This window comes from Teleopsis dalmanni, chromosome 2 (genome assembly GCF_002237135.1).
Source record: "Teleopsis dalmanni isolate 2A chromosome 2, ASM223713v2, whole genome shotgun sequence".
NCBI lineage: Eukaryota > Metazoa > Arthropoda > Insecta > Diptera > Diopsidae > Teleopsis > Teleopsis dalmanni.
In genome coordinates, this window is record NC_051847.1 from 5,849,224 (window position 1) to 5,862,314 (window position 13,091).

At 31.0% G+C, this 13,091-nt stretch overlaps 3 protein-coding genes and 1 long non-coding RNA gene across 4 annotated transcripts in view; 1 reads left to right on the forward strand and 3 right to left on the reverse strand.

The window, feature by feature from the left end:
• LOC119684495 (pre-mRNA-splicing factor syf1 homolog) overlaps window positions 1-1,914 on the reverse strand; it is a 2,104-nt gene extending 190 nt beyond the window's left edge. Inside the window, exons 1-4 of the mRNA XM_038098542.1 lie at window positions 1,873-1,914; window positions 1,117-1,814; window positions 475-1,062; window positions 3-413 (exon numbers count right to left, since the gene is read on the reverse strand). Coding sequence (XP_037954470.1) covers window positions 3-413; window positions 475-1,062; window positions 1,117-1,814; window positions 1,873-1,914 — 1,739 coding nt within the window. The remainder of the gene's footprint in view (window positions 1-2; window positions 414-474; window positions 1,063-1,116; window positions 1,815-1,872) is intronic.
• Window positions 1,915-2,830: 916 nt separating this feature from the next.
• On the reverse strand, window positions 2,831-6,000 carry LOC119678903. The gene is made up of 4 exons (XM_038090991.1): window positions 5,820-6,000; window positions 5,630-5,740; window positions 5,069-5,194; window positions 2,831-3,095 (listed from the first exon to the last, which is right to left on the reverse strand). Exons 1-4 carry the CDS (start codon window positions 5,881-5,883, stop codon window positions 2,848-2,850), a joined length of 549 nt encoding a protein of 182 aa, XP_037946919.1. The 5' UTR covers window positions 5,884-6,000; the 3' UTR covers window positions 2,831-2,847.
• Window positions 3,023-5,160, forward strand: LOC119678905. The gene is made up of 3 exons (XR_005252373.1): window positions 3,023-3,115; window positions 3,207-3,340; window positions 5,084-5,160. It is a non-coding gene; the product is annotated as an uncharacterized LOC119678905 (long non-coding RNA).
• Window positions 6,001-6,372: 372 nt separating the features above from the next.
• On the reverse strand, window positions 6,373-7,461 carry LOC119678904 (pre-mRNA-splicing factor syf1 homolog). Its single transcript, XM_038090992.1, has 3 exons — window positions 7,378-7,461; window positions 6,671-7,322; window positions 6,373-6,616 (listed from the first exon to the last, which is right to left on the reverse strand). Exons 2-3 carry the CDS (start codon window positions 7,147-7,149, stop codon window positions 6,601-6,603), a joined length of 495 nt encoding a protein of 164 aa, XP_037946920.1. The 5' UTR covers window positions 7,150-7,322; window positions 7,378-7,461; the 3' UTR covers window positions 6,373-6,600.
• Window positions 7,462-13,091: the final 5,630 nt, after the last annotated feature.

A 13,091-nucleotide genomic window follows, 5' to 3' on the forward strand; every position in this document is an offset into this window, starting at 1 on the left:
ACTGCTCGAAAAGATCACGTGCGCGTTCCAGTTTAGTGCCGCCATAACGTTTTAAAAATTTTGTCAAATAAGAGTTCCAAATATCAAAGACATTTGGCCACTTGAATAGAGCAATGCCTTTTTCATAAGCGCGAAATGCTTCCTCAAAGTAATTGTGCTCCTCAAGAAAGAGTCCAAAATTTATAATGATTTGTGGAGTACAAATTTTTAAATCGATTATCCGATCGTACACGGCTTTGCAGGTTTTGAAAGTGCCAAATGATTCTTCCAAATCTGCATACATCGACCAAACTTTTAGCGATTTGTAAAGACGCATTTGTACCGTCTCTGTGTCATCGTGATATGCCACCTTACGCTTTGGCATCGCCGTTGCCTTTTGCATTAACTTCAGTGCGTTTTCAAAATTTTCTTGCCTATATGAAAAAACATTTTAAGCATTGCTTTTATTTTTTTTTTTTTTGTATATTTTCAAACCTTATTTCCATTTCTGCCCATTCACACCAGACAGACGCCAATTCATCCACTTTGATGTACTCAACTTCGGTGCCTTTTTCAAAAATGACGCGCGCATCGTCAATTTGATCATTACCCTCGTAGAACTTGGCGAATTCGACCCACAATGTATGCAGTTTACCAACGGCCAATTTTGGTTGGACAGTCTGCACAGCTTCTGTGTAAGTGTTGATGATTTCCAACGGCTTGTCTTCGTACAACTTAACACGCTTGTGCCATTCGTGAACGTTGTGTGGATTCTGACGCAGCAACACGCTATTTAGTAACAACAAACGTCGTTCCATTAGATATTCAAAGCGTGCCAAGCGCAGTTCAACATCAATATCATCCTCCTCTGTAGAGGTTGGATCATTCGCAACAGTTTCCATACGTTTGCTTAATGAAACTTCCTCGAACTGTGCGTATTCATCGAATACTTGTGTGAAGTCTCGTACTGTTTTAACCGTTTGTATGGCTTCTTCATATATATCACGTGCACGATCAAACAAACCGGAACGTACGTAGTAATCCGCCAAAGAGTTCCATAAATGACCCAATTGATCCGTATACCTAAAAGCGAATAACAATTAAATATATAAAACATTTGTATCACTCGTTATATACCTTCTCAAGCCACCTCTAATAATAGCATCCACATTCAGTGAATGCACTTTATGCGGATTCTTAGATATAAGCTCACACAACTCATTCCAAAGTTGATGATTTGATTTACCAAATTTTGAAGCAAAATTTTCATTATCTACAATCGTAGCTAACTGCTGAGCCGCATCATCTAATTTGCCCACTTCAGATAAATATTCAATATATTCCTCAGCTTCATCTGGGCATAATTTTAAGTATCGCCTATAAACTCGCACCGCAGTTTCGGGTATGTCAAACTGACGTACAAACTTCAGATACAGTGGCCAGATACGATGATGCTGCGTTATGGGTAGCGCACGTAAGGCGCGATCAAAAACGTATCTGGTACGTGTTATTCGACATTGCAAAGTCATAAAAGTACCATAATCCATCCAAATGCGTGGCATTTTATGCATAAAAACCAACGCACGTTCAAACGTATTATTGACTTCTTCATACATAGGGTCGTTCAATGGACGTCCACGTACCTGTTTCCTCCTAGTGCGCAAGTAATTGTACCAAATTTTGTAACTGCCAGGCAATTCCTTCAATGCACGTTCATACACTATATTAACACCATTGTTGGGTGCCTTAGCTTTGTGGTCAATATAACGCAACCAATGTTTTACGGAATAAGCATTACGCAGTATCTCTTCCTCATACGGCACATCCTCTTCTGGCTGCAATGCAAACACAAATTAATGCATTTATTCTGGAAAATTAAATTAGCGTACTTACGAAATCTATATCAATATTAAGTTTCGTTTTTATAGTTGGCATTTTTATACAAATCTATGTAATATATGTATTATTTATGTATTAAAATAATTAAATATCAACCAGGAAAATTAATCAAATAATTGTGGCCGCAATTCTTCTGAACAGCTGGTTTATAATAGTTAGCGGCATGACGGTAGCACAGTTTGGTTAAACAGTTTTAAAGGCACTAACCTCATAACAACACCAAAGTAGTGCTGTAAATGATTTATTTTGCAAAACTTAATTTGTTTATAATTAAAATATTATATGAAATTTTTAGATTTAAAAATTAAAAATTCAAAAACTCACACATCAAAAGTAACAATGCATTTGTTTTTTCTGCGTTCAGTTCAGGTAATATAAAATATACATTCATCGTGTATAAATAGTACACGATGGAAATCAGTTTATGTTTAATAAGTTATGTTAAGAAAATTAAGTTAACAATATTATACGAAAAACATAGAAAAATGTTTTGTCTATGTCTATGTTTTTGGTTATAACTGCGTTAAATCGACACGAAAAAGAATTGGACTTAACTACTGAAATGGAGTCTGATACTTCACATTTTATTTATATATATATTCAGTCCTTTAACTCCTAGAAGGAGCATAGTTCCGCTATTATTTATTGCGGTTTCGTTAATCAGTTGATTTAAGATTGGCGGGTGATTGCTATAAATTCAAAACAAACAGCAACTAATGGCAGCACAGTGAACTCACAATAACTACAACAAAAATGGCGAACAAAAGCCTTTTAAAAAATTTAATTTATTTATGTGATAATAATTCAACAGATTTGTTTTGTTGTTAACAATATCCGACTATTTATTAAAATTTATGTTATAGTCAAATAGTTTAAAAAGTTCTATTAAATAAATAAAATATTCGATATTACTTAACACTCGCACAAAAATTTAAATTGAGTTCTTCATTTGCATTAACTTCTAATCTGTCAGATTATGAAGAAAATCCGGCAAAGTATTTTGATTATGATCAGACATATTAATGTGGGATTCCATTTACACTCACTAGTCCCATGCATGGAGAATGCATAATTGCAAGGCATCGCGCCCTCATCGGATTGACAAGAACAAACTTTCACATCTAAGCCTGTAAATGTTCTGATATCAACGCATTCCGTACTTTCATAAATCTCTTCTCGGATATCTCTACGATTACAGCCGTATCCTATTATTCCAACTGTAGCATAAAATAAAATAGTTAGTATGAGAAATAAATTAGATACATTGCTTATAAATATATTTTCATAATTTTTTGAAAAAACACTTTTTTTCTGTTGATAAATGTTAGGACGAGACAAGCGTTCTCAGTCGGCAGATCACAATACCCAAAGTCGGAAATAAAAAGGTAAAACAAAGAGGTGGAAAAGTGAAGACAAGAGGACAAACAAAGATTAGTTTCCCTAATAAGTCTGAAGAGATCAGGTAAGAGAAGAGCATGGACATTATGTACACATCATAATCCAACAGTCGTAGTGTGGTTGTTTCAAATGCTAAAAAATAACAGAAAATATACTCCAAGTAGTCCGAATCTTTAAGACTGCACTGTTATATCGGTTGTGTGATAATTCAAATCATAGCCATGTCTTGTCAACTAGTTTTATGTCACTTGATTTCACCGATCCGTACCTTGGAGTCCTTTCTCTTTTGTTGTGAGAGAAATTTTGATAATTTCCTGTCATGTTCTTTCACATAATATTACGTTACTTTACAGGAGTACATTTTGGTCCATCTTCTCTTGTAAACGTAGCTCAGAAACTCATTGACCACACAATGTACTCCTAGCAAACCGTTAATTGGCCATATAATCAGTCAATTTATTCCCTATGCCACTGTAGTGTCCCGTAACCCATATAAAAAGTAGTTTATTATGTTCTCAACACAGTTTATTTTTATCTTATATTCAGTGATCATCTCTGAAAAGATGGCAGGATTAACAAGAACCTTTAGTGCAGCTTGACTGTTGCAAAAAACGCCATTGTGTTATATACAATTTTTTCTATATAATTAGCAAATCAGATTATTTTACCAAGAACGTCGTTATACTTCCGATAGGAAAAGAATTTTCATAGATTTCATCGTCCAAGTATCCACCACTATTTCCACTATATCCACTATTTTACTTCCATTCTTCTATAAATTACTAAGTAATTTATAAGAAATTTATCAAAAAGACATATTAAATAATTCAGATTTGGATGTGCTAACTATATAATATCAGCCTAATATCTGTCGTATACAAGGCTCAGATATTCATAATGCAAAAAATTTAAGAAAAAACTTCCGAACATGGAATTAACACCCAACAACTTTTTACTGTATCGCGTATGCAGGACAAAGTCTCAACACAATATCCCGCCAAAGCTAACACGTCTTTGCAAAATAAGGTTAAACAATGCTTGTAGATCCGTTAAAGTAGCTTCAAATCGCAAAAGATGATTGTTTATCCTGAGATTATTTATCTCTTCAATTTTGTCATGGTCGGAACAGGTGTTCATTGAAATAACACAATATTTTACAAGTGTTTCCAGCTTCCTGCCTATGCTAACGACACCAACATATTGAGTGTATCAAGTGTGATATAACAGATTGATGCTAGTATATGTCGGTTACAGACAAAATGGAAGTCAGTCGATCAGCCACGATGTTAGTTTGAAGAGATGTCTACGAACCACTACTGCAAATAGGTGCAACTATGGCCAAATAAGGTGTACTCTCTCTCTCTCGATCCACAAAACCCGCACTTCATATGTCGCTCATCATAACTTCTATATGAGGAAAAAGTATACATGTTATTACAAATTAAGAAGCATTCTAGTAAAGTAAGATCTTTGATCCTATATGAGTTGGTGATGTCTACCGCATATACTTGAACCAAAAGCTGAACAAGATTTATTACTACATTGATATTGTTCACTGAATTAATATATGGTTCGGATATGTCTTAAGTATAGTAGGTAATAATCTATTAAAAAATATTTTTTAAGTGGCAGTCAGAGAAGTAATTAAGCTGAATGAACACTAATCGAACTTAATTAGCAAGACTGTGGTTGGCGTGTACACATCAGATATAGCAGATTACCATTTTTTTATTTGGAAACCTTAGTAAATAACTAAAAATAAATAATTTTAATGAAATTAATTTAAATTTACCTTTCTTATTTTCAGACAATATGCTCTTAACACAAACCATACCACGCTCCATGGGACATGTAATTTCTTTAGGATTATTTTTATAAGATTCCCACAATTTTTTTGTGTTTGGTGGTTTACCATTGTCTAAAATATATGGAATTCGAATATAAAATATATTTTTAATATGTAATCAAATTAAATTTAAATCAAACTAAGGACGTGTGCGAGTTGATAAATAGCTAAATGTGTGCAGTGCAAAAAATCCCAAAAAATCTCCCATTTGGTTTAGCATCAACTTAGCCTAACTCGCACACGATCCTATATACTGTTGATAGGATTATTAAACGTCTAGTAACAGACTAGACTAGTAACATTTGTTGAGATGAAAAATTTATTTGTAAAAAGTCTTTTAAAATTTAAAAAACAAACTTCAAAAATGTGTGTCGTGAATTATAAATAATTGATTTATATAAATAATAAATAAAACATATAAAATATATAACTTTTTATTTTATTCATAAATTCTCATAGACTATGAAAAAATTCGAATGATCACGAATGATCGAATGATTTACATACCTGTCACTATTAATGGGCCATCGCAATACATATCATATATTGGAGTAGTTGAGCAGGTTATAGATTTATTCCTTACCTCTTTGATCCAAGAGAAATGAAAACAAAGAGGATCTGACAAATAAGTTTTAACGACCGTAATTAAAATTTAATAAATAAAGTGTAAAAGATGATTTATGTACAAACAACTCACCCTCCGCTTGCAGAACAATAAGTCCGACACACAACAGGTAACCCAGAAAAATCACTTTATACATAATTCACAATTCACTTCGATATTAACTGACGAAGGGTTTAATATAATTTTTTTGCTTTAAAGATACTTTCACATTCAAAAATTTCAAATTTTCTGCTTCACTTCTTCTTACAAACAATAACGATAACAATAACTATAAAACTCTAAATAAAATTTATATTTCATTTATTTCAAAATTTGATAACAATTTCACACGTAACTCAAAAAAAAAGCTCAAACATATTTATTAAAGAAATATTTGACAGTTTTTCTAATTTTAAAGATGTTTGCGTACTAAAGACTTTTCAAGTTCAATTCTCAATAACAGTTTCTGCATTAGCACTTCACTTCTTCCCACAATCAATTACTATAAAATCCTAAATATAAATTTGATTATGTGACAAGATTTATGGTCCCAATACTGATATAAAACATTTATCATATATGATATATATGATGTGATAAACAGAAGACAAACTGATGTTTTTAGAGGAGACGTAGAATTGCTCGATCTTCTAATAATTATCTGATTTATGTTTTGGAATATATGAATAAAAATCAATAAAAATGATATACTTCGATTGTAATTTTATTGTGGGGTAAGTTAACTTTTGACATACAGCGTAAGCAACACCTTACAGGAAAATATAGACCTCTTGGTGGAATACTTCCAGATATGGAAGATTAAAATTAGAATGTACGTGGTAATCCGCCAAAGAGTGCCATAAGTGTCCCAATATCAATTGGGTCTGTACCTTAAAGGGAACAACCATTATATATATAAAACATTTGTATCGCTCATTATATACCTTCTCAAGCCACCTCTAATAATTGCATCCACATTCAGTGAATGCACTTTATGCGGATTCTTAGATATAAGTTCACACAACTCATTCCAAAGTTGATGATTTGATTTACCAAATTTTGAAGCAAAATTTTCGTTATCTACAATCGTAGCTAACTGCTGAGCCGCATCATCTAATTTACCCACTTCAGATAAATATTCAATATATTCCTCAGCTTCATCTGGGCATAATTTTAAGTATCGCCTATAAACTCGCACCGCAGTTTCGGGTATGTCAAACTGACGTACAAACTTCAGATACAGTGGCCAGATACGATGATGCTGCGTTATGGGTAGAGCACGTAAGGCGCGGTCAAAAACGTATCTGGTACGTGTTATTCGACATTGCAAAGTCATAAAAGTACCATAATCCATCCAAATGCGTGGCATTTTATGCATAAAAACCAACGCACGTTCAAACGTATTATTGACTTCTTCATACATAGGGTCGTTCAATGGACGTCCACGTACATGTTTTGTACCAGCCAGACAATTTCTTAAATACTCGTTTATACATTATATTAACACCGTTGTTGAGTGCTTTAGCTTTGTGGTCAATATGTTTCAACCAGTGCATTATGCAGGATCTCTTCCTCATACGGCACATCCTCTTTTGGCTGAAATGCAAACAGAAAATAATACACTTGTGAAAAATTAAATTAACGTACTTACGAAATCGATATCAATATTAAGTTTCATTTTTAAAGTTGGCATCAAGCACAAAAATTAGTTAAATAATTATGGTGCCACTTCTTCTGAACAGCTGATTTATAATAGTTAGCGGCATGACAGTAGCACAGTTTGAATGAGCAGTTTAAAAAGCACTGAGCTCATAAGAACAGAACAACAGTGTTGTAAATGATATATTTTGTAAAAATTGAGTTTCATGTAATTATTTACACTTGTACACCAATACGGGACTCACACGGGGGTTTTAATTGTCATTTTGTAAGGATGGATATTTGTACAAATTGCTGCCCTACATAATAACATTATGAATTTTTATTAAATTATTTGGTTTATTTATTATTTTTTGTAAATAAAAAATGTTTGAAATATTATTTTCATTTTCAAGATCATTAGAATAAAGTTGCGCAAAATTGTTCCACGCATCTTTCATTGAAAAATCAAGGGAAGAAGTTTTGAAACGTTGCAGCTAACATGCACAACACAGGCCTCAAGAAGAGGTTGATGTTTACGGCAGTGCCGTTACTTGGCATGGCAATGCAAGAATTAAAACAAAAAATGCATTAACCTTTCAACGTGCAAAAAATCACACTTTGTCAAAACATCGAATCTAGCACTAACTATAATCTTGTAATTATATAATACATAGCATTTTTTTAATTTGATAGAATACAAAGTCGTATTAGAGAAGTCTTAGAGAAGAATATTGATTAAGTTTTCATATACAATTCTATTTAATTGTTTTTGCTAAAACTTTAATCTTTAAAAATATATATATGTATGTAGTAAATTATATTTATTCTGGATATGGATATTTTTTTCACATTTCACAATTATCTAAAATTTTTAAATTCAAGAATTATAAATTTAAAAAACTTATACATCACAAGTAACAATCCATTTGTTTTTTATGCGTTCATAGAAACCACAATGTTTGGAGAAGCTGTTGTCGGGCACGTACACAAATCTTTGAAAGACACTCGAAATACAGGTAACAGAAAATATGCATTCATAATATATATAAATTGAATAGAAAAATTTCACTCTAAAAATTGTGAGAAAGTAAGTGAATATGTTTTTGTGAATCGGAAATTTTAACTTTATTGAAATTAATACATAAAATGTTTTTAGATCTGCAACTGATCACAATGTATATGTGTAACTAAGATATATAAAATCAGTGCGAATGAATAGATATAATAGTTAAAAGCTGAATTTTTATATAACTTAATTTTTATTTTTGAGTCGTCACGTCAATAGTTTTTAAAGTAAATATAGTAATACTACGTAATCCTAATACTATAGAAATGCTCCTGATAAAGGCAAAACCAAATTTGCCGTATAGAAAATATACTAAAATAAACGTTCCAAATAAAAGTTATAATTCTAAAAAAACAAAACGACTTTCGGTTGTGTGCGAGTTCGAGTAAATTGAGGTAAAGTAAATTGAAATTGCCTACGAATTTTTTGCACTGCACTTATGTAAATATTTATTTATTTATTTAATTAATGCACTTATTTATTATTTTTTGTTAAAAGTTATCAAAATTATTTATTTATTCGTTAAATGTCTTATGAAATTTTCACAATGGTAATACCTAATTTTTATCTTATTTAACCTACTCAAAGTTCTGGTAAATACCAACATTCACTGCCATACCGACATAATTTACTATTTCCCTGAAATTACCATCATTTTACGTGAACTCGCACACGATCTTAATATATATAAATTTGCATGTTGCATTTATTATTATTATTTTTAATATAATAAATTATTAAAGTTTTGGTTTTAAATTATTTTTCTGTTTAATGTTAAAGCAAAACATAACAACGTGCAAAAACTTGCATTTTTAATTTTGCAATTTTTTTAAATTTCATAAACAAAACTCCGAGCTGGCAGCACTTCGTCGTTGGTTTGTCATATGTTGCAAATGAAAACAATTTTTTTGTCTCATCTACGCACACATTGCAAATCGTGAGTATTTATTTGCAATTGAAGAACGGAAAATTTTCACTTTAACCAGAATTTTGATACAAGCAGTTTCGCGCTTAACAATAAAGAGTTTAACGGTTCTACAGTAAAAAGTTCGTGATTTCTTTGAGTAAAAAATTAAAATTAATTTTTTTTTAGTTTATCAAAATAAATTCATTTTTAAAGAAAATAAAGTGAAAATGCAATGAGACACGTTAGTAGAGTCGTGTTAAGCAGTGAGCATAAAAAGTTTTGTAATTTTTGAAGCAATAATTTAACCCTTTTGTGGAAAATGAACTCTGACTCATTTCATGTTTGCAAAAATTTAAAAAAAACCAACAAAACTCGTACGCATTAAAAGATTCAAAAAAGATTCAAAAATTTGTTGGATACAATTTGCATGATTTGCTCTCTCCGCAACGAGTAGAGGAAAAACGTTTTTATTTATTTTCTTTTGGCAACTTGTAAGTATAAGAAATGGAAAAAAAAATTTAATACATAAATGACAATAAAAGTGTTTATTCATATTCATATTCTAAATAGTTCTTATCAACGAATGCCGACGTAACAAGTTCCTTACCTTTCCCACATTTCTTCCATTACACAAGCAAAAACCATTCTAATTAGCTTAAAAATATTTTTAATTATTACATGGAAATCCCTCTATGGCGAATCGATTCTCAGCGGTTTTATCTTTTCCTAGCCATTTCCACATTTCGCTGCTATTTGTTCTGCCTCGTTTTTCCTATTTTTGGCCATAAAAAATATTCCGCAACAACATTTTGGTCGTGTTTTTTTTCCTTTTAGCATTTAGTATTTAATGTCTCTTCTGTTGTGATGTGCACAATATAATTTTATGTATTTTTGTTGAAAAATATTGATTTTTCTAGCATTTTTCCGGCTTTTCGGAAAATGTTAGTTTCTCTTCCTCAAACGTCACGTGCGAAAATCTTATTAGAATACGGCATGACGTGTTGCTGTTGTGCACCGAGCACATAAGACCAGTGAAAATGGAAAACAAACCTGCCTCAGCACCCGTAGCTCATCTCTGCCGTAGAAGTGCTTTATGTGTACTCAAATCATTTGCTTGTCGAACTCATTATTACGATAAAAACGATTATTGATTATTAGCGACCAATTACTAATTTCTTAAGTATTCAATTTCACGTATCGAATTTATTTTATATCCATAGAAATATTGTAATTTATATATAACGAAATCTTCTCATAGAAGCATAGAAGCATAATAAAATAATAAGAAATCAATTAAATAGTTTTCACCTAACCCTAAATCCCTGCAACTGTTAATGTTAATATCATCAATAGAGACGATATCTGGTATCGTTCTGCTATCAACTCTCAACGCAATAGATAAAGATAAATATGATAAAGTAGTATGATATAATAGTATGATATAGTATAATAGATAAAGTATATGTTTTAGACCACACTAATATCTTAAATCGTCTCATTTTCCGATTGAGACAATATATCAAAGATAAGAATACTCTCATCGTCCATTAACCAACTATCTGCAGTCACAGAGAATAACTAGCAAATTCAGCAAATCTAACTAGGTAAATCCAGAGATATACCTAGTATATATTATGTGACTTCTGGTACCATCCTATTGAAACTACAAATTTTCCATATTCATTTCTTCAATTTCATGCCAAAAAATGTGTTTCTTATGTGAATGTCGCAATTAGAATTGACGAAATGTTGCAAATCTTTGTAATATTCAAAAAGTGTTGGCCTATTAAAACTCCAAAGCAAATTCTAGATCATACATATAGTTACTTCTGGAGTATGCATTAGCCTTTTGTGAGTTTCTCGTTGATTTTGAACGCCCCAGGTAATCCAGGTTTATTTGTTGGCATACACTATCTATCACGAAAAACATTAGTCTTAGATTTTTTAACAACCGCTAAACGAGGTTCATAGATACCTTAGATGAGAGTTATATTTGCAATATGTACGGATAGGTAATTTCATTCTTTTCTTTCTGTTGCATTCTCTAGTTTTACTTTTACTATAGATATGCAACGGATTTCGCCCATTGATTCCTTAAAACCGACTAAAGCATCATAACAAAAGCAACATCGATGCCATTGTGATTCTTTTAGCATCGATACCACTATAAACTGCTGAGTATATTTCGAAATGTGGCTAGAATTAATGTCAATGAATATCAAGAGTTTATTGAAGAGTAAATTTATTGTTTTTTATTTAATTTATAGATTGAGAATTTAAAAGAATAGCAAAGTATTTGATGTATTATATATCTTTTACTGCTAATTAATTAATTATTTTTAATTTAATGATTTTTGTTATTAACAAATTTGATTTGGTTTATATGAAGTGTCATATTTTACACCCAATTAATTTATTATTTTTGATTGATTTTAGCTTTTCACAAATTTGATTTGATTTGTCTGACTAAATCAATTTATTTAATGATGTGTAGAAATGTTTTTCTTTGCTAATTAGTTCTCAAATTAGAACCGTACTATGTTTCTTTTATAATTTCAAGTTACTAAATGGTTCTCGTTATCTTTTGTAATATAGAGGAATGCTGGAATTTATATCTTCCTATATTGTGATATAATTTTAAAATATGTCACAATTAAAAAAGTATTAAATAATATTTAACTTCAATTCAGAAAGAACTTAACTCAGATATTGAAAATGTTTGCATAACTAAGTAAAATTACTTTTGTGTTAATATACCAACCCTTCACTTTTAAATTTTCAATAGTTCATTTATATGAGATACTTTTTTATTTCTTACTATCTACTTACATAAATATTTTTTTTATACAAATAAAATTTCTACATACTTCTGTAAAACACAAAACAACATTGTTATTGTTGCAAATTTATTGCTTCTTATTTGTACTAGTAAATAAGATCAATATTAACATTACACAGTGAAAAATAAAAAAATAATAACTGGCGAATAAAAAAGCTATTAGGCTTGAAAATTTCCATTGAAAACCTCAATGTAAACATTTTCAATGTTAAAAAAGTTTTAAGTTCTAAAAGCGGTCAATAAAGTCAATTTAGTAAATTTTAAATCTGAAAGTAATAATATTTCATAAATTATTCAGTTTTACAGATTAAATTATATGATATATAAATATTTTGCACGATTCACGATTCAGGATGTTTCGAAGCAAAAGTAAATGCATTCGCTCCTGCAAACCGACCAAAAAGGGGAAAGCTTCCGTCAAATATCGATCTAGCATTCAACAATTATTGTTTTCAACGTAATTATGACGACCGACGACCGGCGTGAAGCGACCATGACAACCGCTTCCCAAACACTTTCCTTTCCTTTCCGTGTCGTGGCAGAACTCAATCAAACTTCTCACATGAAAGCAACGTTCCATACGCATAGCACAAATTGTTGCCAACTTGCATTAACCCTTTAAGTACTAGGCAATTTCAGACTTCAAATTTAACGGTGAAATTTTCATAGTTAATAGTAAAATAAAACAAAGTTTAAGTAAATGAGAAAAGTTTGATATTTATTTAAAATATTCTTTGAATATTAAAAAATATTCAAAACTGGCCGAAATGTGGTCCGAAATGGGTTAATTAACCAATATGGAAAAACAATAGTTCACATAACAACTACAAAGACAAAATAGTCAACCGATTCCAACTTAGCAATGCATCGTTACGTCGAGCAGCAAACCTAACAGCCAACAATTTTGCCTTC

Bases quoted from the DNA above. Each gene is read 5' to 3' on its own strand.
- LOC119678903 (XM_038090991.1), bottom strand. From the start codon at position 5,883: ATGTATAAAGTGATTTTTCTGGGTTACCTGTTGTGTGTCGGACTTATT. The intron at 5,195-5,629 runs GTATGTAAATCA...CATATATTTTAG, and splicing joins TGGCCCATTAATAGTGACAG to ACAATGGTAAACCACCAAAC. The intron at 3,096-5,068 runs GTAAATTTAAAT...TTTATGCTACAG, and splicing joins ATTGTCTGAAAATAAGAAAG to TTGGAATAATAGGATACGGC.
- LOC119678904 (XM_038090992.1), bottom strand. From the start codon at position 7,149: ATGTATGAAGAAGTCAATAATACGTTTGAACGTGCGTTGGTTTTTATG.